The sequence below is a fragment of the Macrobrachium rosenbergii genome, chromosome 45 (assembly GCF_040412425.1).
Source record: "Macrobrachium rosenbergii isolate ZJJX-2024 chromosome 45, ASM4041242v1, whole genome shotgun sequence".
Taxonomy (NCBI): Eukaryota; Metazoa; Arthropoda; class Malacostraca; order Decapoda; family Palaemonidae; genus Macrobrachium; species Macrobrachium rosenbergii.
In genome coordinates, this window is record NC_089785.1 from 16550207 (window position 1) to 16578122 (window position 27916).

General features: G+C 35.5%; 2 protein-coding genes across 2 annotated transcripts in view; one reads left to right on the plus strand and one right to left on the minus strand.

The window, feature by feature from the left end:
* The window catches only part of LOC136829717 (uncharacterized), a 210221-nt gene that overhangs the window by 37994 nt on the left and 144311 nt on the right, over positions 1-27916 (minus strand). The window lies entirely within an intron of this gene.
* LOC136830010 (integumentary mucin A.1-like) lies at positions 994-27782 on the plus strand. The gene is made up of 7 exons (XM_067089187.1): positions 994-1017; positions 2052-2286; positions 9484-9549; positions 11299-11391; positions 23626-23781; positions 27011-27139; positions 27718-27782. Exons 1-7 carry the CDS (start codon positions 994-996, stop codon positions 27780-27782), a joined length of 768 nt encoding a protein of 255 aa, XP_066945288.1.

Here is a 27916-nt window from a genome sequence, read left to right on the forward strand (position 1 = left end):
AGACAAATTTCGAGCGTTTGCGTTTGAGCACAACGGCTTTGGAACAATTAGAATGTTCTGTGGCTTGAATTTTACTAGTGTTCACCGACGATTAGGCAGATTGTTATTGTTAGCATTATTTCAATGGAGCCGGTAACTGTGTCAGATTTCCACTTGAAAATAATCACCTGAAAGTGAGCGTCTTAGTTTTGACAACCTTATTGAACTCTACAACGGCGTACATGAGTCATTAATGTTTGATCTCTCTTAGTAATAATTCTCGCCATGTTTCTGCCGCTTCTCTCAGTATGTTCCTTGGAGCTAAATTGGCCAATGAAAATTATCTGAAATTTTCCTCTCACAAAGAACTGTCTATCACGATGTAGGAAAGTCAGGATATTGCAATCCCATAGGTTAACTAAACGATATGTCATATATAAATATGTCCATTTCTTAACAACGTATATCTCATCTCCAACCCGCAATTACAGAAGCAGCCGCTTTCATGCTGTTGAACCAACATATATCAATACTTACAAAGGTCGCGACGTTCCTTGGTATCATTTTTTTTTTAATTATAGAGATGACTCTTGACCTATGAGTTATTGCTCAAATCCACCAGTTATCCTCCCCATTTTTTTTTCTATTGAAATACAGGAAATGATATGCAGACTTTGTCGAAGCCTCGCAAATATGAAATACTTAACGGGTCAACTTTCCAGGAAAAAATTATTGTTATATTTACTTGTTTATTTATTGTTATCTGCCTCTGCTTCTATTGTTACCCGAATACCAAAGAAACTTGTTATACTGAAGTACCTTCAATGCTAAATAAGCGACGACATTTCAGCTATTGACCTGATGAGCTAAAACTTACCAGAACTTCTCGTTTTCTTCATTGAATCACAACAGGAAAAGAATTTAACGAGTTTCATTGAATTCTAAGTATCATATATTATCAAGTCAGGTAATCTCGTTCTTCTAAGAGAGCTTTCTAACAGGAAAGCCGCAAACATGGGTTTTGTTTGCTCAGTGAAGGTATAAAACGAGGGAATTGGATGTGTGGATCAAAATGCTAGACCTCGAACTATGAGGTATTTTTCTTCAGTTTTCATACAACGAGACAGATGATATGAGAATGTATTTGCTAAAGGAATCTCACCCGCACTAGTTCGAATCCTGCCACGTAGAGTGAAAGTTTTCCATTTATCCCCCTCTAGGATTCCATTATTATTATTATTATTATTATTATTATTATTATTATTATTATTATTATTATTATTATTATTATTATTATTACTGAATAAAATGGCTGCATTTTGAGAATTGATTTTATACTGAGTTTTCTCAATTATTCTAATAATTCGTTTTTCCTGCACATCAATATTAGTCAACAATTGTCCAATGGTCATATTTCGATGGATGGAAAAAAAAAAAAAGTGAACTGGAGACCAAATATACTCAAGAAATCCACATACAGTTAGGAGCGTCATGCTCCCTCTCCAGTGTGCAGACACTAAAACGCAACTACAGTTCAAGTCTTCATCACAAAGTCTGCTTTGACCGGAGGAGCAAAGACAAATTAAACTGTTGCCAAGAGAACAAAAAAATGGCCTGACTGCATATTTCTTCAATCAGCAGCTGAGGCGCAAGGCTTCCAATTTCCTCGATGTCTGACATCATCAAAGCACTGAGGCAATGCTCCCCTCTTGTCATCCTCGAAGCTCCCAAACAGCAGTAACGGGTCAAGGATCTAGGGCTCTTAGATTCGAGTCCTGTAGCGATATACTAATAAGCATATTTACAGAGTGCAAGGAAGTCGATAAGTTACAAGAGGTCACAGCTGCGATGAAACTGCATATTACTAATGCTTCATCGACTGTCAATTTTAGCTCAGTGTGATACATGCTCTCAGTTAAGAATGTAATCTATGTAATTACTTTTCTCAGTTTAGTGTGTAATCTATGTAATCAAAGATGTGAATAAACACGAACGAGCAACAGTGCTTTTTCGAAGGCACACTGGCTCATGATGATAATTATTCTGATCAGTGTTGCTTCATATTGAACCAGGTTGCCATGGCTTGCAACGGGAAAGGCGGAGCTGTTTCTCCCAAAAGAAGGGTTGGATGGTCTCTTCTTCCCTTCATGCTGGGGCGGCAGATCACCAAGGTCTCGGTGATGTTTCTTCTTCTTCTTATTATTGTTCCAAAGAGCGCCAGAGCCAAACGTCCCGTTGCTTTCGAGGTCGGACGAACTCTTCCGCAGCACCTCATTGCCCTCGAGGAGAGGGAAGTCTCCTGCTCATGTAAGTTGACATTCAGACGCCCGTTAATTAAGCCCATTCTATGTGGAGTTTTCCGATGACGTAACGATTTTACAGGCAGAAAATAAGTGATACAATAAGACCTTTGATACTGAGCATTATTTGCCTCTCAGATCTCAAGTAACCCCTCTGGTATCCCTTAAATTTAATTTACTATTTGATTGTAATTATCATTAATATAATTATTGCAACGATAACTACTTAATACAAACCCGAGAAAAAGTTTCTCTGTGGATATTCCGAAAGAACTCTTCCATAAATACAAATAAAATTCTCACTTCTCTCGGAAATCTTGATCTTTCTATTCCGTAACCGTCTGAGGCAAAATGTTACATCAACTATTTTTAATGCTGCCTGGTGTTGGGTGCGTTGGTTCTCATGTGAAAGAGTCTGCCTAAACGAAATAATTCACCTTTCTATTTCAGAGTATTTGTTATGCCAACCGGTTACACACACATATATACATATATCCATATACATATACGTATATATATATGTATATATATATAAAATACAAAATATATATACATTTATATAAAATTCATATATATATATATATATATATATATATATATATATATATATATATATATATATATATATATATATGAAATTTTTTATTACACCGTGATTTATATACAATCATGAAACTACAAATGTCACTTAATATCAAATTCACGCTGCCTCGGGAATATCCCCGACGGGGAATTATCACCGAAGGGGAATTTATAAGTGATAAATGGATTGGTACTGCCGGGTCTCGATTCCCCATCGGGGATATTCCTGAGGTAGCGTGAATTTGATATTAAGAGACATTTGTAGCTTCATGATTACATATACATATTACAATACATTACATATATATATATATATATATATATATATATATATATATATATATATATATATATATATAATACATATACTGTACATATATATGTATGTGTATGTATATATATATATATATATATATATATATATATATATATATATATATATATATATATATATATATATATATATATATATATATATATATATATATATATATATAGTACACTGAGGAAGCATTAATTTTTTATTTGTTATTCTGCGGCAAAAAATCTGATATCTGATATAAATATATATATGTATGTATAAGTATATGTTAAATATATATGGATGTATTCGTAACATACGAATGCTTGCCGCATTCAACAAGTTTGTAGATGTCTTAAATGTTGACTCAGCACCTAGAATACAGTGACTTTTGAGATTCAGCCGTGTTAGTCTTTCCGAAGGTGGTTGGAAACCACAGAGATTCCGTCCACATGAGAACAAAAGTAAATTCAGCAACTGATCGATCAGTGACCTGAACATTGTTCGGAGGGTGCTCAGATACAGCGACATATGTCAATAAAGGAAATTTCCATCATTAAGGCATGGAATCTTTTGGTCTGTGTAGAATAGGATTCTGAGGTTTGAAACGGATATGTATGTTCATACAGGCATTACGAAAACGCTTGGTGCAAATAGGCTTGTAATAGATTGCCCACTCTTGTGTGACGGCCCAATCAATAAGGATGTGTTGGACACACTGAGAATCGAGATTCCCATTTGTTTAAGAGTAAGTAGAGACTTCGAAAAATTACTAACCTTTACGAATTGATTATTTAGTGATTGTTCTTTTTGTCATTATTTACCATTTATCTCAAGTCTTTTGGTGCGTTTTTGTAAACTAGATTTTAATAGAGATGGGTCCAGGAATGTTTCAATGGATCCATAATTAATTGGGGGGGGGATATGCTCCTATATAAGCGAGCATTTAAAATGGCCGATGTGGGAAGTGGTTGTTCATAATAAAACCAATGACAGAAATGGCTTAGAAAGTTATGTGTAACAGACTTCACTGAAATGGGGGTTGGTTTAGAGACTTGGTGAGGGACAGGAAATAATCCTCCCGAATCATATTTGACATAAAATTATTTACTTTGCTTCGGGGTAATGCTTAATGGGTTTAATATCCATCTTCCATGAATTCGTTGTTAAACTTTGAAATTTTAGGGTTTGATTTACACACCTTCGACAGAATAGGTGAGAGAGAGAGAGAGAGAGAGAGAGAGAGAGAGAGAGAGAGAGAGAGAGAGAGAGAGAGAGAGAGAGAGAAGAAGAGGAACTTGTCGGTTACCAGCTACTGGATACCAACTGAACTCAGGGAAGGCCAAAGGCCTTTTGTCAAGGTTCGACAAGGGTCTTTAACATATACATATATATATATATATATATATATATATATATATATATATATATATATATATATATATATATATATATATAATCAGATATTATTCGCCGCAGAATAACAAATAAAATCTCAGCAATGTTGGCTCAAGGTACTAAATGAGAGTTTATCTTAAGAGCAGTACCGAAGGACTAATTCTAAATAGAATGAAACAAATCGGATGGTTGCACTATTTCATATCTTGACTAGGCTGTTCAGTTTAGGAATCGGGACAAAGAGGGAATTCCATCAGTATTATGAGTTAAACAATTCATTTTTATCCCTGAATTGGCTTACAAGGACACACTTACTCTTGCCTGAAAGTCAAGTGAAACACACCTGCAAAATATGCATTTTTTTTTTCTTACTGCAAAACGCATATATCCCTGCAGTGACATAAATAATCAATGACAACACACTTACCGAGAGAAGAATTAATATCTCACTGCTTAAAGGAGCTGTCACACGGCATAATCTTTTCTACTGCACACAAGCTTCTCCCTTTTTCTTCTAGGGCAGCACTTACTGTATATTCTCCTGGCCAAGTAATGAAATGTATACAGTCCATTTTCAGTGAATGTTTATCATTCTGAACAGTATGTTCCAGAGGCAGTTGCTCGTTTTCTGTAGATGTGGCTAGATCACGGTAGCCTTCATGCCACCACAGGCTTAGCCTATTACTGAAACTGTTAACTGTTTAGGACTATTAAGAATGTATTAAGTAATATAACACTATTAAATAAACTTAGTCAAAACGACTTAGTGTTGATTCAATTTGTATTGCTGTCAAATACAGAAAGGTATTGGCAAAATCTTTTTTATTCGTCCCACATAAGCAAAAGATGCCAATCCTGGCGACAAGATGGAAAACGTATGACATCAGTCTTTCCTCCAGTACTGGCATTTTTGGCCAAACTCGGAAGGCAAGATGCCAGAAAATGTGCCCATGTGACAGCACTTTCGGTCTAACTTCTTTGGGTTCGCAAATGACCAAATGTATTTGTTGCTTTCTCTTTCACGCTGATCTCGTGTCGTGCATCTCCTCCCTGAACAAGAAATCCCAGTTTTGTCTCGATTCTTAAAACGTGCAGAAGAGCGCCACTTCGCGAAGGGTGAATAATGATGATAAGTACGTAAAGGCACAGGCTTGTAGATCAAGGAATACGCATTTTCTTCAAGAGAACAAGAAAGTAACACAGCAAAGACGAATCAAGCTTTGGGAAGTAGTCGAATTGTTCTCATAATGGATTAACTGACAACTGTTGTCAAAGATTCTCATCACAACCATTACAGGAGGCCAACATTAACCTGCCATTTCATCAGATTTTCTTTACCTGCTATAAGTACATGGAGGAACCATAATCTTCCAACTTATCAAGTTATTGAATGTCGTAGTTACATACACAGAACTACTTCTATACCTTATTAGAGTACACTATAGATTATTCAGGGAGTCAAATATATCATGAATTTCACGAATGAATCTTTGATGTCGAAGTATTTCTGGCAAACATTTACTCGCTTAGAAAACAACCATCTTTACATTGACTTTAACTACTACTTTTGTTAATTATGTATATATATATATATATATATATATATATATATATATATATATATATATATATATATATATATATATATATAATATTGTTTATATAATTATATATATATGATGTTGTTTTTGTAATTATGTATATATGATGTTGTTTATGCCATTAAAACATATTTGGGCAAAAGTAAAGTCCAATGAAAAAAAAAATCCGTAAAAGTGGAAAATTTAAAGTAGAAAAAAAAGTTTCGTCTAGAATTGTATGAGGTTGATACTTTAGTGATGACAATACCAAGATAGGATCTAATTTCAAAGAGTAAAACGTGATGGATTTGAAGTTAGACAACTGAAAAATACGATTTTTATATAAACACACTTTGAGTTATATGTAAACATTTATATATATATATATATATATATATATATATATATATATATATATATATATATATATATATATATATATATATATATATATATATATATATATATATATATATATATATATATATAAAGCGGAAGACACTCAGACAGTAAACGTAATGGAGCTATGGAAGGGCATTCTGTTTTCTATCCATTTATTACGAAGCCGACGTTTCGTATCGCTTCATACATTTTCCAGGCTGAAATAGCGATTAAAATAAACAGATTCAGGAAAAAACGTATTAGATTATTCAATGGACAATTACCTGCACTCAACCTTAAGCTAATCCCGATGACCCCCCGAACCATCGGGTCCCTCTTCCATTTCAAGGATAGGATCAGCCCCTGTTTACCTCCGGTGTAATCTACAAACATACCTGTCCTGATCTAATCTGGGCACATACATCGGAGGTACCAGCAGGGCTGCTAAAGATCCGAATCTCCTCTCACCAGGGGATTAGCTATAGAACAGGTAGTCGACTATCTAATCCTGATCAGTCGAATGTGAGAAACCATAGCAAGACTTGCAAAACACATAGACGCCAAGGACTTCAGTATTGCGGGAAGAGCACGAAGTATGGAGGAACTGGCTACCCTTGAATCTATAATGATCAAATTGACCGTCCCTAACCTCAGTCACCAATCAGCGTCAACCCACCTGTTCATTGCATAGTTTGCTCTTGTTTTTAACCTCTGCGTCTGTGCTCCCCCCCCCCGCCCCCCGCCCCCGTCTCTCTCTCTCCTCCTGTTCTGGATTTCTTGTTAGTTTGCTTTACGCTACCATTGTGGGTAGGTGTTTTGTGGTTCTTGCCTCTGCTTGGCTTTTCCCCTTGTTCTGTTTTTTTAACTGCTAATGTGGTATAAATGAGTATGTAATGTGTCTATTGCCTATCTTATCTTTTATACACAAATTATTTTAATCGTTTATTTTAATCGAAACTATTTCAATGAATGGAAAAAAACAGAATGCCATTCGTTAGCTCCATTGTCTATTTTGTAAACACATATATATATATATATATATATATATATATATATATATATATATATATATATATATATATATATATATATATATTATACCTAATAAACCAGGTCAGATAGGATCATAACCTTCTTCCACATCTGTTTAAGAACAATGTCATATCAACCTATATCTCAAAGATTCCCAGTACCAATGGCCAGCCTGCATACTGGGTCAGCACATCTCTCTCTCTCTCTCTCTCTCTCTCTCTCTCTCTCTCTCTCTCTCTCTCTCTCTCTCTCTCTCTCTCTCTCTCTCTCTCGTTTCCAAGTCACTAACTGAACTAAGGAAGAACAACGAAAATATGTGTACAAAATTATAATTTATTCAGCAATTTAACATGGCAAGTAGATGAGAATCAAAATAGGAATGAAATGGGAATAGCTACACCCCAGAATTGTCAACCCAATTAACCAAGTAAGAAATATAACAGTGCCATCAACGTCCACTAGTTGAGTCTTTAAAACGAGAGAGTCTAAATAAGTCAGCACGACCGTAGTCATGATAAGTTGCATTCCTCTCCATTTATATTGACCTCTCTTCAATACATCTGAGGAAACAAAACAACTTTTAAAAATAGCCACAGAGAAAAATAAATGTGGGATCTTTTTCCACGTTACCGACCCCAAAAGAAATGCACAAAATTGGAACATGGTAAAGTCAAAATCAATAAAATCAAAGAGCCATAGCAGATAAAAAAATAAATGGGGGGAAAAGACATTCAGCATGGCAACGGCTGCAAAGAATAAGTACGTATTAAACAAAGTTAATAAAACCCATTCAAGTCTCTGAAAATAAAGTTCCAGCTCACCTCCCAGGCAGTACTCAAAGTCCACCAACCAAGCGGATCTTTTCACAAAGAAATCAAGACCCCCAATGTTTAGCCTGTTTTCAAAATGGAACATTCACACTTCTTATTACTCGCCCATGCGAGCGCACTCACGCACGAGTGATTACCGGAACTTGACGGTTTCCGCTTATCGGGCGCATTCCGATATGAACAGAACATCGGAAAGTTATGAACTTTGTCTCCATGGGAAGCGAAACCACCCACAGACTTTCTCAGCACTGACTTGTCAACAGGTAGGCATTGATTAGGCAGCACGCAGGCACTGATTCATGTATTTCACTTACCCAGAATATCTAAAGAAATGCTTAACCCCCCAAAAAAACCAACAATATAATATATCAATATCCTTAAGCATTTCATGTACACACGCACACACACACACACACACACACATATATATATATATATATATATATATATATATATATATATATATATATATATATATATATATATATAAATGTATAAATGTATATATATATATTTTATATATACATATATATATATATATATATATATATATATATATATATATATATATATATATATATATATATATATATATATATATATATATATGTATATAAAAACAGGGTAGGACACATCAGCGTGAAGGTGCACTGGGAAACGTACTGAATTCAGCACAATTCTGTATTTCTAACGTTTCGTAATAACTCGTTATTCCATCTTCTGGGAATCTGTTGAATAATGAATAAATCAATCTAAAATTGCCCTAAAGTTCATTAAAATTCATAAAATATAGATAAACAATATAGATAAAAACAAAACCAAAGACTGCCCAGCAACCTTATGCAAAGAGAGCAGAAGACAAAATCTCCAAACAAACGTTAACACAGGCAAAGTTGAGTGGCGGAGGTCTGGGTATTCTTATCTATTGTTAATCATAACAAAATAATATTTCACGCATTTGTCTGTATGACTTGGTACGAAGTTAGACATTTTGAGCCGGGTTCTTGCTGAAGATAAAAAGCAACCAAACCAACAACTGCATAAGATTCTTGATGCTTACTGTTTAAAATATTATCAACATGCTGCTTTCTCATTGTCAGGTTACTGTCGAATAAAATGCATGATCAATGTGTCCTGTACGGCTGTCAGCGTTCTCATCAACAAAGGTAATTGTTTTCTAACTACTTATTGACTCCGCTTTTTTAGTCTTGCTCTTTCATGTGTTTCTTTTCTTTCTCTACTAAACTAAAATGAAAGTGTTTATTTGATAACTGCGAACGAATTTCTTTGCGCTTTGCTGGAAGAGAAATGACTGGGTAAAACCAAAAGGTGGGAACTAGGGATGTGTAAATGATCTTATTAGTATGACAACAAAGGAATTAAGGATGCAATAGAAGTGGCACTTCCTGAAAATTTTCAGCATTTGATTTCTTTTTCTGTTATCTATACACATTCGAACAAAGAAAACAATCCCGTGTCGGATCAGAAGTCGTAAATATCGTACGACATTTATGTTTCAGCTAGTGAACCATTTATTGCACTTTATGAGATTTGCATGAATAAACCGCACACATTAACACGTGACAATTTATGGGATAGGAAAAAATCGTGAATGAGGCGTGGAGTAGCTCATTTTTGTGGATCAGTCATGATGAAGGCTAAGAATTCAGGAGGAAAGCATGAAGAAGCAGCAAGAAGAGTAAGTAAGAGCCGTGGAAGAATGGCAGACTTGAATTGTATAGGTAAGTGTAGCCGAGAATGGTAGGGTAAGGTAAGAGGCATTATAACTCATGCAAGAGAGCTGTAAGAGAGTGAAATGTCTGTGGAAGTTAAAGCTGGAATGTTGAGTCAACTCTCCTCTATGGAAATAAAGTCTGGTTGCTGAAAGCATGTTACAGACTTACTTAATCAGGTAAAATTAATTGTTTGTGCAATACAGTAACTGAAAGTTTGAAACGTGGAGATACGAAGATGTAAACATGTTACTGTATAGGATGAATGGATTAGAGTGTTTTGTGGTGTTCAAGTCATAAGGAGAGAATGGACATCGAAAGGTTATTGAAAATTGTAATTTGGAGGTCGTGAAAGGATTGATGGCAGTTAAAGGTATTAGAATGGTAAGACCTTATGTTAGGGGCACATGGGGCATCTAACCGAATCTCAATTAATGTATTAGAGGTGGGTTGAGGAGGCTTTACAGTGCCTTGTAGAAGATGCAGAAAGCACAAACATACACATGCACACACACATTATATATATATATATATATATATATATATATATATATATATATATATATATATATATATATATATATATATATATATATATATATATATATATATATATATCAGATAAAGAAGTAAAAGCATGTCTCTCACAAGTCTATTTCTCCTGTAATTCTTTTATTTATATATGTATATATATATATATATATATATATATATATATATATATATATATATATATATATATATATATATATATATATATATATATATGTATATATATATATAAGACTGAAATTTTTTCTGTTAAAATAGAAATCCATCTAATAAAAGGAGCCCATAAAAACACCAAATGGGTAGAAAGTTATAGCTATATTGAGGGAGAAGACAGTGTCTCCGAAATGTAGCTATAACTTTCTACCCTTCTGGTGCTTTTATATATATTCTATATTATTATATATATATATATATATATATATATATGTGTGTGTGTAAATGGCTCTAAAAAGAACCATATGATAAACTATTATCTGCATGTTGGGAGAAAAAAGTTGTTCTGCTCATGCTAAAATAACTCCAATTCAAATAGTTTTGGGAAAATGTTCTACAGCTGAAGAGATTTAGTAACTCAAATCAACAGCAATAACAGCAAGACCCATCAATGATTAGTCCTCCTTTGCCTGACAGATCCTGGAGTTACCAACTGCCTCTTCAGCAACATGATCATTCCCTTGGAGGAACTTTCAGAGGCCGACTCTACCTACACTTGGGTTCACAATGGTGAGTAGATTGCCACACGTTCCTGTTAGGTTATCCAGCCATTTGTGTGAATGTGCAATTAATATAGCAGTTAACTTAATCATGAAATCTGGTGTGTCCATCATCATTGCCACACTGTAGTTTTCCCTGTTTTGTGAGTTGACTGACTGTTTTCTTTAATCCGTTGTTTGAAATTCGTTCTTCTCACTGGATTTCAATTCACAACTAAATGTAATTGTAGTTTTATCTCATCATGCTTATATAATAACTATTTTTCCTTTTCCTTCAACGAGGTTCGTTCCTGATGTGAGTCAAAATTATTTCTGCGAAACAAGCATGTTATTTCATTATTTATATATATATATATATATATATATATATATATATATATATATATATATATATATATATATGTATTTATATATATATGTATATATTTACATACATATATATGTATTTATATATATATATATATATATACATATATATATATATATATATATATGTATGTATGTATGTATATATATATACATATATATATATATATATATATATATATATATATATATATATATATATATATATATATATAGTTCACAAATATTGTTTAACATACAATTCATATAACTCGGAATTAACTTGAATCCAAGGGGAATTATAATCGATAACTGCTTCGGCCCTGGGAGTGTTCGAACCACTACCTGGTTTGGAAACAAGGCCTTAGGCAGTCATTTTGAACAGAGAGAAGGATTAAAGACTTAACCATTTTGGGAATGAAGGAGAGAGTTTATGAAGGGGCGAATGAAAACCCACAGTTCTAGTAATTAAAACAATTGAAATGAATTTTATTTCTTTCTCTGTTATGTTACAGATGTAAAAACGGGTGATGTTGCCTGGTAAGAAGTTTCATTCGTCGCACCTCCCCAACTAAGCTAGCATTCACACCCTAGATCGGGTGAGAATGATTACTAGCAAGCAAACCCACTTAAAGACTCCACTTTACTTCTCTCTCATTTCCCTTTGGTGTCTTATAATTTAACTTAAAACTTCTCCGTAGCAATTAATTTCAAGAGGCAAAACAACAATGACATTTACGTTAATGCAGAATAAATACTTGCTGCTAAAATGTACTTATTCTTATCATAAGTTCCTATTACGTTAAACAGCGTATGATGAATGTCAATCAAAGTATATTCACAATGTAACAGTACAGTTAAAAATAAGAATTAATACTAGGTTAATTCTAGAGATACTTCATGCACTCTTAATAATAACTCAAGTACGAGTTTTGCATACATGCAGTCAATCTGCCTTGAAGAGGCATTACAATAAGGTAAATGTGGGCTTAGTTGGGGGTTTCCACGATACTTGAGCTACGGTTCAGTGCTATTCAGGCACTATAACACAAGGTTGCGAGTCTGAGACTCGAGATTCGTTACAGAGATTCACAAAGAGAATAGATGAGACTCAGAGTAATCAATGACTGTTAATAAAAGATGATGATTAAATATGCTGAAATTACATTCCTTAGCTTATGGAAAACGGCTAGGTTCATTCTGTAGCCCAAGAAGGCCACAAAGGTAGCCAGAGGGCGCAACTCTCCGGCAGGATTATTTGCCAACATCTACGATAATGGCACTGTGCCAAGTTGGCACTCACACAGTAATACCTAATGGCTATGGCATATTGTATTTTAAATGTATCATGTTGTGATAGGCATGAGGGAGGTCATGGAACTTATAAAATTGGGATATCTGTCAATGGCACTCTGCATTGGCAGAGGGAATTAGTAAAATGTGGGCCTTGGTAAGGTATAAAATAACTGTGACTAATAATCAAACTAAGGAAGAGGAAATGTTAAAGGAAAAGAACAAATTACAAAGTTACAAGGAAAATAAACAGATGAAGGACCCTGACATCCTCTTCTGGATACAGGTGCCAAAGTCTTTGTAGGGAAAAGGGATGGCATTGTGGTAGTTTGGCGCGGGTGACAGGAGAGCTTGGGGCTCTCTTTAAGCTATCTGGAATTATCCACACCTGTGGTATTTCCTCTCTGTGGACCTCTCTTAGGGGGACGGTGTGTCTTGGCTGGGGAATTGGTGGACACCTAGTGTGAGGAGGGTATTTGGGTGCCACATATGTTGGTTTCTTTGACGGCTGACACAGGGGCCTTCTTCGCAAGCTCTACCATGATCCGTCACAGTTCCTCGAGTTCATCGGCCATTTGAGACATGACAGAATCCTTACTCACTGATGTGTCTGCGGCAGACTGAGATGGGGGGAAGTGGTCGTGGGGAGCGTGAGAGGCTTGCAGGTAAGACTGACCAGCTCATGGCATGGGTTGCAAGGCCAGAACGTTGGGTGAGCTTCCACTGTGGTCAGGAGGACCCATCTCTCTAACCAGCATTGGTTAGCGGAGACAGGGGCCCCAGACTGGGATCTCTGGAAAGGAGATCAGGGACGTGCTCTGGTACTGGCACTAAGGCAGGCTCAGGCACTGGTATTGTATCGGAAATTTGCTCACAGTTTGGGATGGGTGGAACTTGGCACTGCTCAGCGCACCCAAGTGACACTGGTAGGGGTTGTGACTCAAGTTTGGGATCTCCTAGAGGGAGTTCTATTTGGTGCCCTGGAACTGGCACAGGACTGGCCTGGAAATCTTTTCCCAGGAGGAGGTCATAACCTCCACGAATGTATCTAGCTACTGCAAGGTCACAGATTTCAGATCTATGAGGTCTCATGATACTCAACTTGACAGTAAGAAGTATCATCTTAAAGTGATTGATACCTTCAATTGTGACGAGTTTACGTCTGTTAATGGTAGCACCATGGGAAAATTTGTCTCTTCATATTAGGGACATTTGTGCGCCAGACTCATCAAATGCCTTGACCTGGCTGGCGGGGCATCTACCTCAGGGAAGTGCCATATATATGGGACCCTGGGCTTGAGGACGTAAGAATGTTGGGTCAGTGAATGCCAAGGCAAGGACAGGTGTACTTGACTTATTATTACTAGGGCATTTTGCCCACTGGGCGGAGTGCCCATAAATTTCGCAAGCGGGCCAATAAGTCTGGCTATGATCTTTACCTGGCACTGTCCCATTGGAGGGAGCAGGCCATTTACCCTTCATCCACGACCCAGGCATGGGTTGTTGGGTGTTGTCCCATTTGAGGATGTAGAGGGGGGCCTTCTGGCTAATTCTCAGCCTTCAAGCGGCACTGTTCAGTGGGTGCCCTGTTCTCTTACAACACCCACACACGGGTTTCTTATGGGGGTGCCCATTCTTGGCTAGGAGTTGGTTGAGGCAGAAGAGGAGGGATATAATTTTCGTCCATGGGAACTAAGATGGGGATGATGCATATCCCATATGTCAGCCCAACGACAGCACTCGACCACTGTCTTAGGCGCCATATCGCATAGATGAGTGGTGAGAGCTGGCGGGACATAAAATAGGAAGTCCTCAAGCTGGAAGAGTTTGAGGATTTCGTCTGCACTCATGGCTTTGAGAGATCCTAGCCATCGTTTCAAGGCTTGGGTCTTTTTAAAAATCCACTCAGACCAGGTATGGCCTGATTCCTTGGGCATATTCCTCCACCTTTTCCTCAAACGGTCAGGAGTTATTTCGAAAGCTTTTATAATGGCTTGGTGGGCAGCACTGACTGCAATGGCACCCTTCCCTTCAAGGTGCTTTCCCAGGATCAGAGACATTTCTTCAGTAGAGGGCTAATAGGAAGTCAGGACCTTTTCAATATGGTCAAGCCAGGCTTCAGGCTCGGCTTTGTCCCATTTTTTTATGAGGGAGCCTACACTGCTGAGGGTTGAGCGAGGAGAGGGTGTTGGTGCGTTGCTCATGTCATGAGCTGCCATTGTAAGCTGATGGGCTCTTTCCTTCTCCCTCTCCTGTCTTTCTGCCTCTTCTCGTTTCTCCTGAGCTATTCTTTCTTTCTCCTTCTCCTGCCTTTCCTTCTTCTCCTGTCTTTTTTTCTCCTTCTCCTGTCTTTCTGCCTCTTCTCGTTTCTCCCAAGCTATTCTTTCTTTCTCTTTCTCCTGTCGCTCTGCCTCTTCTCATTCCTCCTAGGGTATTCTTTCCGCTTCTCATTCCACCTTGGCATTGTGTACTCTCTCTTGGACCAAATCCCTCAAATCTTGTCCTGACAGTCCCATGTCCTTTCCAGTAGACATTTGGAACTTGAAGTCCTCATTTTGCTGGGCTCTGGATGTTGTAGACATCTTGAGATAATGCTTATGTGGGCATGACTCGTTAGAAAATCAGTATGAATGAAAAGACTTTGGGCTGTTCGAGTGAACAGGTTCAGTACATCTGAAGAGACTCAATACTCTTCGAAATGAAGAGATTCAGGGTGTCTGAATAGACTCAAGTTGTCTGAAAAGACTCAGTTGCCTGAAAAGACTTAAATTTCAGGGTGTCTGAGAAGACTCATTTGTTTGTAATGAACGAAAATTGATATGTCTGAATAAGACAAAGTTCAGGGTGTCTGAAAAGGCTCAGTTGGTTTGGAATGAACGAAAATTAATATGTCTGAAAAAGACAAATTTCTGGGTGTCCGAAAGACTCAATTGTTCATAATGAACGTAAATCAATATGTCTGAATAAGACTCGGATTTCAGGGTGCTTGAAAGACTCAATTGTTCGAAATGAACGAAAATTAGTATGTCAGAATAAGACAAATTTCAGGGTGTCTGAAAAGACTCAATTATTCGAAATAAACGAAAATTAATATGTCTGAATAAGACAAATTTCAGGAAAACTCAGTTGTACATAATGAACGAAAATTAGCCCAAGCTAACGTAAGCCTTTATTTATATTTATATTTGCAGAGAGACGCTGCAGAACTAATAAAAAGTTTACGGGGGTTATACACTTATGATATGTAAAGAAAATTTTCTTTGCACTATCAAAAATGCTTAATCTTAACATGCACGGGCAGTCAGGACTGCCAAAAGGTTATGCGTGGGGAAGGAAGAAATTGTTATTCTCTGCTATCAAAACAAATCTTAGCTTGCACGTGACTAATAATAGTACTCTAATGTTTACTGCTGGTCTCGTTACATCTGCCATCAATGAATGAGTCAGGTGGGTGGGGGCTTACTCTTGACTACTTGTCTGGCTTCCCTGGGCAACCCTTTTCCCACGCTAGGAGGCTCCCGCAGTAATGAATGAAAGAGGAAATTCTCACTGATATATTCGCCAATAAATAAATTTACAGGAATACTACGGGCTCGCCAAGGAATATCCCACTTAGTTGAAGAATTAAAAGTTTACTACTCTCAAAAATGTGGCGAGGTGCACAGACGCATGGATAAAAATTAGTGAGTGTAAGAAAGGGATTTATATAGAGCTCTGTATGTGCATTGTTTATAACAATGGGATTCCCAATGGAACTCAAAATTAAAGATGGTGGACGGTTAGGGATGGAGCCAAGTGGTCTGGAATTGAAGATTCTGGGTCAGAATTACTAGTCTCTTGTCTTGAGAGTGGAATTTTAGATTCCTAAATACTTCCTAGTTTCTCCTATCGATCAAGAGAGAGAGAGAGAGAGAGAGAGAGAGAGAGAGAGAGAGGATAAATCCAGCGATGCAAAAATAGCTGGAGTCAAAGCCTTGGTGGTTGCCTACAGTGTGCCTATCTGGGAATTCGAGACCTTCAAATTGTCCTTATCACGTGGATGAAGGAATAAGGGCTCTATACCTTTTTATTAACTCTTCGACGGAGTTGCTCCCTAGCCTCCTATTCATAAAACATGCAGCAAACATTCAAATAGCACAAAAAAAAGTGGTTAATGCGGTCCCTCTTCTCATGAACTAAATTTGCATGCACGTGGCCTATCAATTACCTAACACTGATTGCAGCCACTTTTTGCACCTAGCATAAACCTAAACAAAATATTTTGACACGCACTTACACTGTGGAACTGGCTCTAATCAAGTGCTTAAAATGTAGGGGGATGATACCAGGGTCGTCTCTACTTATGCAGACCAGCTAGCAGTTGCTATTCCGCTGATAATTGCAAAGCAATTACATACTCGCCAAGGTCAACAATTGCTATGAATATAATTTAGATACTTACTTGATTCTGGGCAGCACTGGATAATCGCAGGGAGTTCTTTACATTATCAAGAAATCTACTGTATTTCATTACACATCTGACTTAAAAGACTGATTTAGGCAACTTCGTAAACAAATAAATCAAGAGAAATACTGGCTTAGGGCCTTCTTCATATGAAGGAAGATTACGTAAACTAACGGGTTCTCTTAATTAATTATATTTTCATAAACACAGATCAGAAGAATAATGAATTACTAGGCAGGTAATAATAAGGTCCTGCTAAATGAGTGAATTCTATTCAGGAGAAAATATTCTACACCGATAGTGACTTCATAAAAGGAACATCACAGAGGGGTAGATTAAGGGGTGCCATAAGGCCACTGCAAATGAGGATAGAGCTGAGTGTTTCCACAGCTGAGGCCTATCTGCAATATATGTAAGACGGTTAATTACAAGAGTAATAAGATGCTCAAAGGGAACTGAGGGAATGCACAGAAGGTGCCAAATAACTCAGTTCAACACTAAAAGCATAATTACGTTAACACTTGATGCTCCACCACAAACTACCGAGGGTGATTGCACAATGGAAATAGAAAATAGACCAGACAGAGAAATAACAGGAATCATGACTGAGAAACCTTATTCTGGTACATTACCTTCTTCAAGATGACGATGTCCTCGTTCGTTAGGGCACCGATGCTGGAGGAGGGAATTGAGGGGAAGCCACTACAAAAGTATACTGGTTCGAACTTTGGGGTCAAATACTTGGAGGGTACAAGGGACAGGCAAAGGTAAGAACATCAATCCTTGGTGGAGCTCTGAGCGCTTCTCTCTCTCAACTGCTGTTGCACCGCCTATACCTAAACTTGGGGGATTATGCCTGGACATCCAGATAGATGGCGTAAAAGGTCAATCTTCGCCTTGTTTTCTATAGCACGCACATGGCATCCAGTCAGACCTCGTGGAGATTACCATGGCCAGGGGGCGGTGCCAACTTTCTCTTTTTTGGCTCCTCCCTTGCCCGTTATCTGACGCTGTCGAGGAAGGCCTCTTCAAAGGTCACCTGGAAACAAGGCCTTAGACAGTCATTTTGAACAGAGGGAAGGATTAAAGGTTTAACCATTCTGGGAATGAGGGAGAGAGTTTACAAAGGGATGAATGAAAACCCACAGTTCTAGTAATTTAAAAAAAAATTGAGATTAGTTTTATTTCTTTCTTAGTTACGTTATGGATGTAAAAGCGGGTGAGGTTGCTTGGAAAGAAGTTTCATTTGTTGCAATATACACATACATACATACATACATACATACATACATACATACATACATACATACATACATACACACACACACACACACATATATATATATATATATATATATATATATATATATATATATATATATATATATTGTCACGATGCGTATCAAGTACCTGGTTATTACACAACTAATCTCAAGATTCAAAATATACCTCACTTCAGCCAGATACCTGAACTCTCATAACATTAATTGTTACGACTGAGTACTCTAAAGGTAACAGTGATCCCTTAAGAAAAAAAACTTATTTATCAATCACTTGAAAAATCAAACTAAGTTCGTCAGAATATGTGTGAGGTATAAAAATTAAACTAGAAATCTTCTAGAGTAAAAGGGCATCACTCCATCAAAAACTCTAACTGTTTCCCTGGTCTTAATTCACTTTAGCAAAACTAAAAGAACAAAACATGTTTATCACTTTGCCTTATGCACACACAATCAATCCTATTCACTGGTGATCAATAAATGAAACACTGTTTTTCTAAAATGTTAAATACAAAAATTTATTTTCAGATTCAAAGTTTATAACTAGAATTCACAATTAATTAGAATTCACAATCTGAAAAATTTACTATTAGTTGAAAATAACACAAAACTCAATGAATTCTTGAATTAAATTATGAAACAAAACTAATTCACAAAAAACTTTATCAGAATTTAAATTAATCAAGCAAAATTTAAACTATCAAGAATTACTCAAGATTTAAAAGAAAATCTCAATAAATGAAATTAAGTATGCAATGTTAAATTAAGTATGCAATGTTAAATTAAGTATGCAATGTTAAATATGCAATGTTAAATTAAGTATGCAATGTTAAATTACCAAGAAACATTTACAATGCTATGTAAATAAATGTTACATCACAAACATAAAAAATGTGAAAATATAAAGAAATTGTAAATAGAAAACACACAAAAATACACGTAAGATTTATCAATAATGATTTCACTTGTTCAAAATTTCCTAACTTATCACACCATAACCTCCTAACTTATCATACCATGGTATCAATAAGTAAAATTTCACGTTACCTTACACAACTTGTGAAAACCTCTGTAAATCACTTGCTGCAGCTGCGTTACACAATACACACTTTTTTACCAGGCGCCGTTACGAACTAAATAACTTTGCTAAATTCAGATCTCAAAAGTTAATGTTAAAAGTGACCACAAAAATTTACATTAAAAGTAATCTCTTCCTAATAAGGAATGAGAGAGAGAGAGAGAGATACGGAACCAAATCGACTGGTCTCAGAAATCAGAATGAAACAAATTTTAGGATTCCAGTAATACGTGAAACAATTACATGATGTCATTAAAGCATTTTGGGTACGAGATACAAAAGTTCTAGAAGCAGGAGGTGACGTCATTAAAAGCGTTTTAAAAGTGCGAGATACAATGGAGAAGCTTCTAGAAGGAAAGTTACGTCATCCCAGCAAAACGTTTTGAACGCATCTTACAAAACATGACGTAATTGATCAGGACACGTATTCTTTCTCTCAAAGTGGCGAACGTGACTCAAACAACGCATGCAACAACATGAAATCACTCGTCTTGAGCCCGTATGGGACGAATCGGCGTTTGTTTTGCAAATCTGTCATCGCTAATCCAAAACAAAGCGTTCCCTCTTATCTCAACTGATGACAACTGAAACGAAACAAGCCTTTGTGGACACACACACGTGTTCACATAATACGCTTTACCAAGAAAGATATTCGTTCTAAATTACGTTACTATTAAAATTATAACAATAATTCTAAATTACGCTATCAAGTAATCATTAGTACTTTTGAGATCTGATGTCAAACTAAATATGACACTTCAACAACCATTATCATTAAACATAACACATGAAAAAGTAAATATGTCAATATTATAGGAGGATATACGTATTACAAGGCAACATCATGAAAATATATATATATATATATATATATATATATATATATATATATATATATATATATATATATATATATATATATATATATATGTATATATGTGTGTATATACATATACATATATAATTTATACATATATATACATATAATGAATTTCACAGGAAAATGACAGGCAGAAGTTCAGTTCCAAGCACTTTCACATTTATTAACGCATCGTTGGGTGTTAATAAACGTGAAAGCGCTTGGTACTGAACTTCTGCCTGTTATTTTCCTGTGGGATTCGCTTATACACTGAAGTCACGTGCATCTACTGTGATTTTCTTAGCATATATACATATATATACACATACTTATATACATATATACATATATATGCATATATATATACATATATATATATTTTTTTCATGATATTACCTGTATATCATTCCATGATTTTGATATATTTACTGTTCTAGTTGTTGTGTATTCTGTATATTAGTATTAGTTATATATGAATGTCTTTGTAATGTCAGATCCCAAAAGAGTTAATTATTTAGATAACTTAACATCATAATTTAGAATAATTAATTCGTTTTTAATAATAACGTAGTATATCACCAACGTGTGTGTGTGGTAGCGAGTACTTTGTTTTGCTTCAACTGTCATCACGAAAGATAATGTGTTGACAGGTAGGGATAACAGTTGAATCGTGTAAGATTTTTGTCTCATATGAGAAAAAGACTAATGATTTCGCAATGTTACATGTATTGTTCTGATTGCATCCCATATGATTTTCTGTTTGAGTCACGTACGCCTTTTTGAGAGTAAAAGCACATGTCTCGATCAATTGCATCATGTTTAAGATTACATTGCTCTGATCACGTATTGTTTTAACACGCTAGTTTTGGCCTCAAAACATTTTGCTCAGGTAATGACGTCCTCTGATTGTTTCATTTCTTGCTGGAATCCTAAAAATTTGCTCATTCTGATTTCAGAGACCGTTCGTGTGGGTCCCTCTCTCTCTCTCTCTTTCTTCAAAAGAGAGAAATTGTTAACGTAAAACATTTGTGTGGTCATTGATATTAATCTTAGCCTTTGAGATCTGATAACCATAATAAAAGTGTGTATATTCGTAACGACACCCAACAAAAAAGTGTGTTTTCTGAATATCGAGCATCTGCATCTGGAGTAAATTTTTAAGTTTTCGCAAGCTTATGTAAGGTAAAGTGAATTTCACCATGGTATGATAAGGTATATTAAGGGATTTTTGCCTTAGTGAAATTCTTTTTGGTAAATCCTTTGTGTATTTTTGTGTGTTCTTGTCCTTGCAATCTCTTGATTTTTCACATTTTATATAGTGGTGATTTAACATCCATTTACTTACCATTTTAAGTATTTCTTAATAGTTTAACATTACATACTTGAGGTAATTTTCATTTACTAAAGTTTCTTTTCAAATCTTGAGTAATTCTTGATAGTTTAAATTTAGCTTAATTTTATTTCTTCATAAATTAACATTTGTAATTTAACTCAAGAATTAATTAAATTTTGTTGTTTTCAAGTAATAGTAAATTTTTTAGATAGTGAATTCGAATTATAAATAAAAACAGTGCTTCATATATTGACCACCAGTGACGATGATTAATTTTGTGCATAAGGCAAAGGGATAAACATGTTTTGTTCCTTTAGTTTTGCCTAAGTGAATTACGACAAGGGAAACGATTAAAGGTGTTTGATGGAATGATGCCTTTTACTTTAGAATATTTCTTGTTTAATTGTTGATTCCTCACACTTGTTTTGATAAACTTAGTCTGATTTTTCACGTGATTAATAAGCTTTTAGGGGATCACTGTTACCTTTGGAGTACTCAGCCGTAAACTTTTATTGTTAAGAGAGTTCAGGTGTGTGGCTGAAGTGAGTTAATTTTTGAATTCTGTGATTATTTGTGTAATAACCAGGTACTTGAACACTTGTGACTAATAAATATAATATATATATATATATATATATATATATATATATATATATATATATATATATATATATATATATATATATATATATGGATAGATAGATAGATATAAAAAAATAATTAAATATATATACATATACATACATGACCATATATAGATAGATACAATTAAAAAATTATATACATATAGATATATAGATAGACAGATAGAAAGATAGATAGATAGAAATAAAAAAATAAATATATACACATATGCATAATTATATAACCATATATAGATATAAATAAAAAATTATATACATATATAGATATAAAAAATAAATATATATACATATGCATATTTAACCATATATAGATAGATTAATTAAAAAATTATATACACACACACACACACACATATATATATATATATATATATATATATAGATATATATATATATATATATATAAAAGATAGATTATATATCTTTCTGCGTGATTAACCTTTTCATCAGCCAAAAGGAAAAAATAACTCGATTACCTTGTACTTTTTTTTTGGAAAAGCTTTCTTCCTCGATGGCAGAAATAAAGCCCTTGCGCCAGAATCGACGGACTGATATATTTAGCAACGAAAAGTGTGAGGAAGTCGATAAGTTGAGACATTACTGTTGCTAACATAAAGAAATATATGTTCTTTTACCTACACACACGCACATACTTATACACAAATATATATGTATGTATATATGTATATATATATATATATATATATATATATATATATATATATATATATATATATATATATATATATATATATATATATATATATATATAAAACTACATATGCTGTATATATATTAGGTAGGCTACTGTAAACTTTCCTTTGTTATTTGACCAGTATTAATCCACGAAGTATCTTCTTCATTTTTTCAATCCTTCCTGATTTTGCAGTGTGTCTCAGAGTGATTATTTTCTAGAGGAAACTTAATAATAACATTCTCATTCCTTCAATATCTTCAAACCGAAACAGCCACAATTACCACTGACACGGAGGCAAGTAGTTCTAATACAAGTGAGGGAACAACCACTACAGCTACACCTGAGGCAACTTCAACCAGTACCTCCATGGACACTACCACTCCAGTTACAACCACACCAACAACTACAACCACTCCTTCAACAAATGGTGAGCTCTGAGTCTTAGTAAGAGTTTCCTTTGCCATTTCCGCAACCATTTGCTTATCAACAATGATCCGTCGCAAGTAGTAAACGATGGTTTCTTTCTAGTGTATCTTAGACATTTCTGTGATTGGCAGGAAAAATACTATTTTCCTCTTTTTCTCTAGAGTTACATACTCTCTTGACCACATGCAAGTTAAATCAGTTGAAAATATGCTATAATTTCTAATTATCCCAAAGGGTTCTTGAAATCTACAATTAATGAGCATTTTAATACATCCATGACTTATTTGCTTTGATAAATAACATTTTCTCTGAAGCCTATAATGGACCACAAGTTATTCTTGGCAATTAAATCTGGAGAATCTGGACTCAGAATAAATTAATATAAAACAGAAGAAATGAGAAATTACTCTTAGACGCCATAAACAACAAATGAGTAGGATTTCATTCTATGTTTAAAAAAAATAAATCAATTTCTTTTTTGAAACCTCATGATAATCCATCTTGAAGGTCTTTTCTCCAGGGCCAAATACAACGCTTCTTTGCACTTCAAGGGCTGAAGGCAGCACTGTATTGTTGTCCACATGAAAATCAGAACCAGGCACTCCCTATTTGACTTGACAGCTTGTTTATTGTCATACGAAAGCTTCATTAAACTGCAGATTAAAGGCTCAGATCTGATAGATTTTCATTGATGGATCATTTTGTGGTCACTGTGAGATACGGAGAGTGATTTGAATGAGTGCATGGGTCTACCTGCTGGGTCATCAGTAACTGTTGCTTACTTGTCAAACTCCCCTGCAATGGAGAGGGGGCTTGGGCAGTGGCCATATCTATGGTGTAAGTTCCGGCTCTAGGGCACCGCAGAAGTGAAATGAAGTATCCCTTGCCTTGATTCTCACTGACAGCCTTTAATAAACCTTCAATAAACAGGAACGTATGTCAGATGGGACGATTGGTCATGCTGGCATTTTCTTGGACAAGAGAAGCGTCCTGTTTTGAAGTAGTGTAGGTTTTCACCTTCCCTTAAATAATTAGTAGGGTTCCCTTTTTGAGATATTTGTGGCAGTTATGCTGCAAGTGGCCAAAGAGTGTTAGGAACCCCACTGGGGTACGATACTATCTCCATTTTGTCGGCAATCGTCGACTGATTTGTGGCGGTGGACATCAGGTAGCGAAAGCTTAGTGCATAAAGAGCCGAATGATAAAAGGTGCAGGAAAGTTGGTAATTCGAAAGATTTAAGTAAGAACTCTGGGAGAGACTGAAATTATTTATCAACTTATTGAAGGTAAAGAGATTCCTAGATATAAACGTTATGTGAAATATTAACAATGGGGTAATATTTTCAATTTTAAGTAGGTTTCTGTAGGCCCCTGTCAGTTTTCTTCCGTTATTTGATCAGTATCAGTTCATGAATATCTTCATTTTTTCAGTTCGTCCAGTTCTTCAAACAGGTCTCAGAATGATAATTTTGTAATCGAAACTTGCTAACATTCACTGAAATACCCACACCTACTACTGACAGAGACAACTACCCTAGTTCCACTGCAGAGGAGGCAACGACCGCTTCAACTAAAATATCTGAGGCAACTACAGCCAGTGCCTCTATGGAAACGACCACACAAACAACTGCAACCACTCTTTCAACAACTGGTGAGTTCTGATAAAAAGTTTTGAGTCTTTTCAACAACCATTTACTGATAAATATTAATTTCTGTCTGATGAATCTTAGACACTTCAGTGACTGGCAGGGGAAAAACTCTCTTCTTTATCCTTGTCTCCTGAGCTAAATCTTGCCTGAGATATTGTCTTCATCACAGACAAATAAAGTCTAATGATAGCATGTTTACCTTTGGAATAACCATATTGGTATTCAGGATACATATAATTAATCAACATTTCGTACATGCACAATTTATTTGCTTTGGTAATTAAGTATTGCTTAATGACTATATTGATACAAGAGTTATCCTTGGCACTAACTCCAGATAATCGATTCTCACAATAAATTCATTTAAAACGCAGCCTATTATAAATCACAAGTTATTCTTGGCAACTGAATCTGGAGAATCTGGACTCAAAATAAATTAATATAAAACAGAAGAAATGAGAAATTACTCTTATACGCCGTATACAACAAATGAGTAGGGTTTAATTCTAAGTTCACAAAAATTAAATCAATTTCTTTTTGAAACCTCATGATAATCCATCTTGAAGGTCTTTTCTCCAGGGGCAAATACAACGCTTGTTTGCACTTCAAGGGCTGAAGGCAGCACTGTATTGTTGTCCACATGAAAATCAGAATCAGGCACTCCCTATTTGACTTGACAGCTTCTTTATTGTCATACGAAAGCTTCATTAAACTGCAGATTAAAGGCTCAGATCTGATAGATTTTCACTGATGGATCATTTTGTGGTCACTGTGAGATACGGAGAGTGATTTGAATGAGTGCAAGGGTCTACCTGCTGGGTCATCAGTAACTGTTGCTTACTTGTCAAACTCCCCTGCAATGGAGAGGGGGCTTGGGCAGTGGCCATATCTATGGTGTAAGTTCCGGCTCTAGGGCACCGCGGAAGTGAAATGAAGTATCCCTTGCCTTGATTCTCACTGACAGCCTTTAATAAACCTTCAATAAACAGGAACGTATGTCAGATGGGACGATTGGTCATGCTGGCATTTTCTTGGACAAGAGAAGCGTCCTGTTTTGAAGTAGTGTGGGTTTTCACCTTCCCTTAAATAATTAGTAGGGTTCCCTTTTTGAGATATTTGTGGCAGTTATGCTGCAAGTGGCCAAAGAGTGCTGGAACCCCATTGGGGTACGATACTATCTCCATTTTGTCGGCAATCGTCGACTGATTTGTGGCGGTGGACATCAGGTAGCGAAAGCTTAGTGCATAAAGAGCCGAATGATAAAAGGTGCAGGAAAGTTGGTAATTCGAAAGATTTAAGTAAGAACTCTGGGAGAGACTGAAATTATTTATCAAGTTATTGAAGGTAAAGAGATTCCTAGATATAAACGTTATGTGAAATATTAACAATGGGGTAATATTTTCAATTTTAAGTAGGTTTCTGTAGGCCCCTGTCAGTTTTCTTCCGTTATTTGATCAGTATCAGTTCATGAATATCTTCATTTTTTCAGTTCGTCCAGTTCTTCAAACAGGTCTCAGAATGATAATTTTGTAATCGAAACTTGCTAACATTCACTGAAATACCCACACCTACTACTGACAGAGACAACTACCCCTAGTTCCACTGCAGAGGAGGCAACGACCGCTTCAACTAAAATATCTGAGGCAACTACAGCCAGTGCCTCTCTGGAAACGACCACACAAACAACTGCAACCACTCTTTCAACAACTGGTGAGTTCTGATAAAAATTTTTGAGTCTTTTCAACAACCATTTACTGATAAATATTAATTTCTGTCTGATGAATCTTAGACACTTCAGTGACTGGCAGGGGAAAAAACTCTCTTCTTTATCCTTGTCTCCTGAGCTAAATCTTGCCTGAGATATTGTCTTCATCACAGACAAATAAAGTCTAATGATAGTATGTTTACCTTTGGAATAACCATATTGGTATTCAGGATACATATAATTAATCAACATTTCATACATGCACAATTTATTTGCTTTGGTAATTAAGTATTGCTTAATGACTATATTGATACAAGAGTTATCCTTGGCACTAACTCCAGATAATCGATTCTCACAATAAATTCATTTAAAACGCAGCCTATTATAAATCACAAGTTATTCTTGGCAACTGAATCTGGAGAATCTGGACTCAAAATAAATTAATATAAAACAGAAGAAATGAGAAATTACTCTTATACGCCGTATACAACAAATGAGTAGGGTTTAATTCTAAGTTCACAAAATTAAATCAATTTCTTTTTTGAAACCTCATGATAATCCATCTTGAAGGTCTTTTCTCCAGGGGCAAATACAACGCTTGTTTGCACCTCAAGTGCTGAAGGCAACACTGTACTGTTGTCCACATGAAAATCAGAACCAGGCACTCCCTATTTGACTTGACAGCTTCTTTATTGTCATACGAAAGCTTCATTAAACTGCAGATTAAAGGCTCAGATCTGATAGATTTTCATTGATGGATCATTTTGTGGTCACTGTGAGAT

Bases quoted from the DNA above. Each gene is read 5' to 3' on its own strand.
- LOC136830010 (XM_067089187.1), top strand. From the start codon at position 994: ATGGGTTTTGTTTGCTCAGTGAAG. The intron at 9,550-11,298 runs GTAATTGTTTTC...TTTGCCTGACAG, and splicing joins CAGCGTTCTCATCAACAAAG to ATCCTGGAGTTACCAACTGC. The intron at 11,392-23,625 runs GTGAGTAGATTG...AAACCGAAACAG, and splicing joins CTACACTTGGGTTCACAATG to CCACAATTACCACTGACACG.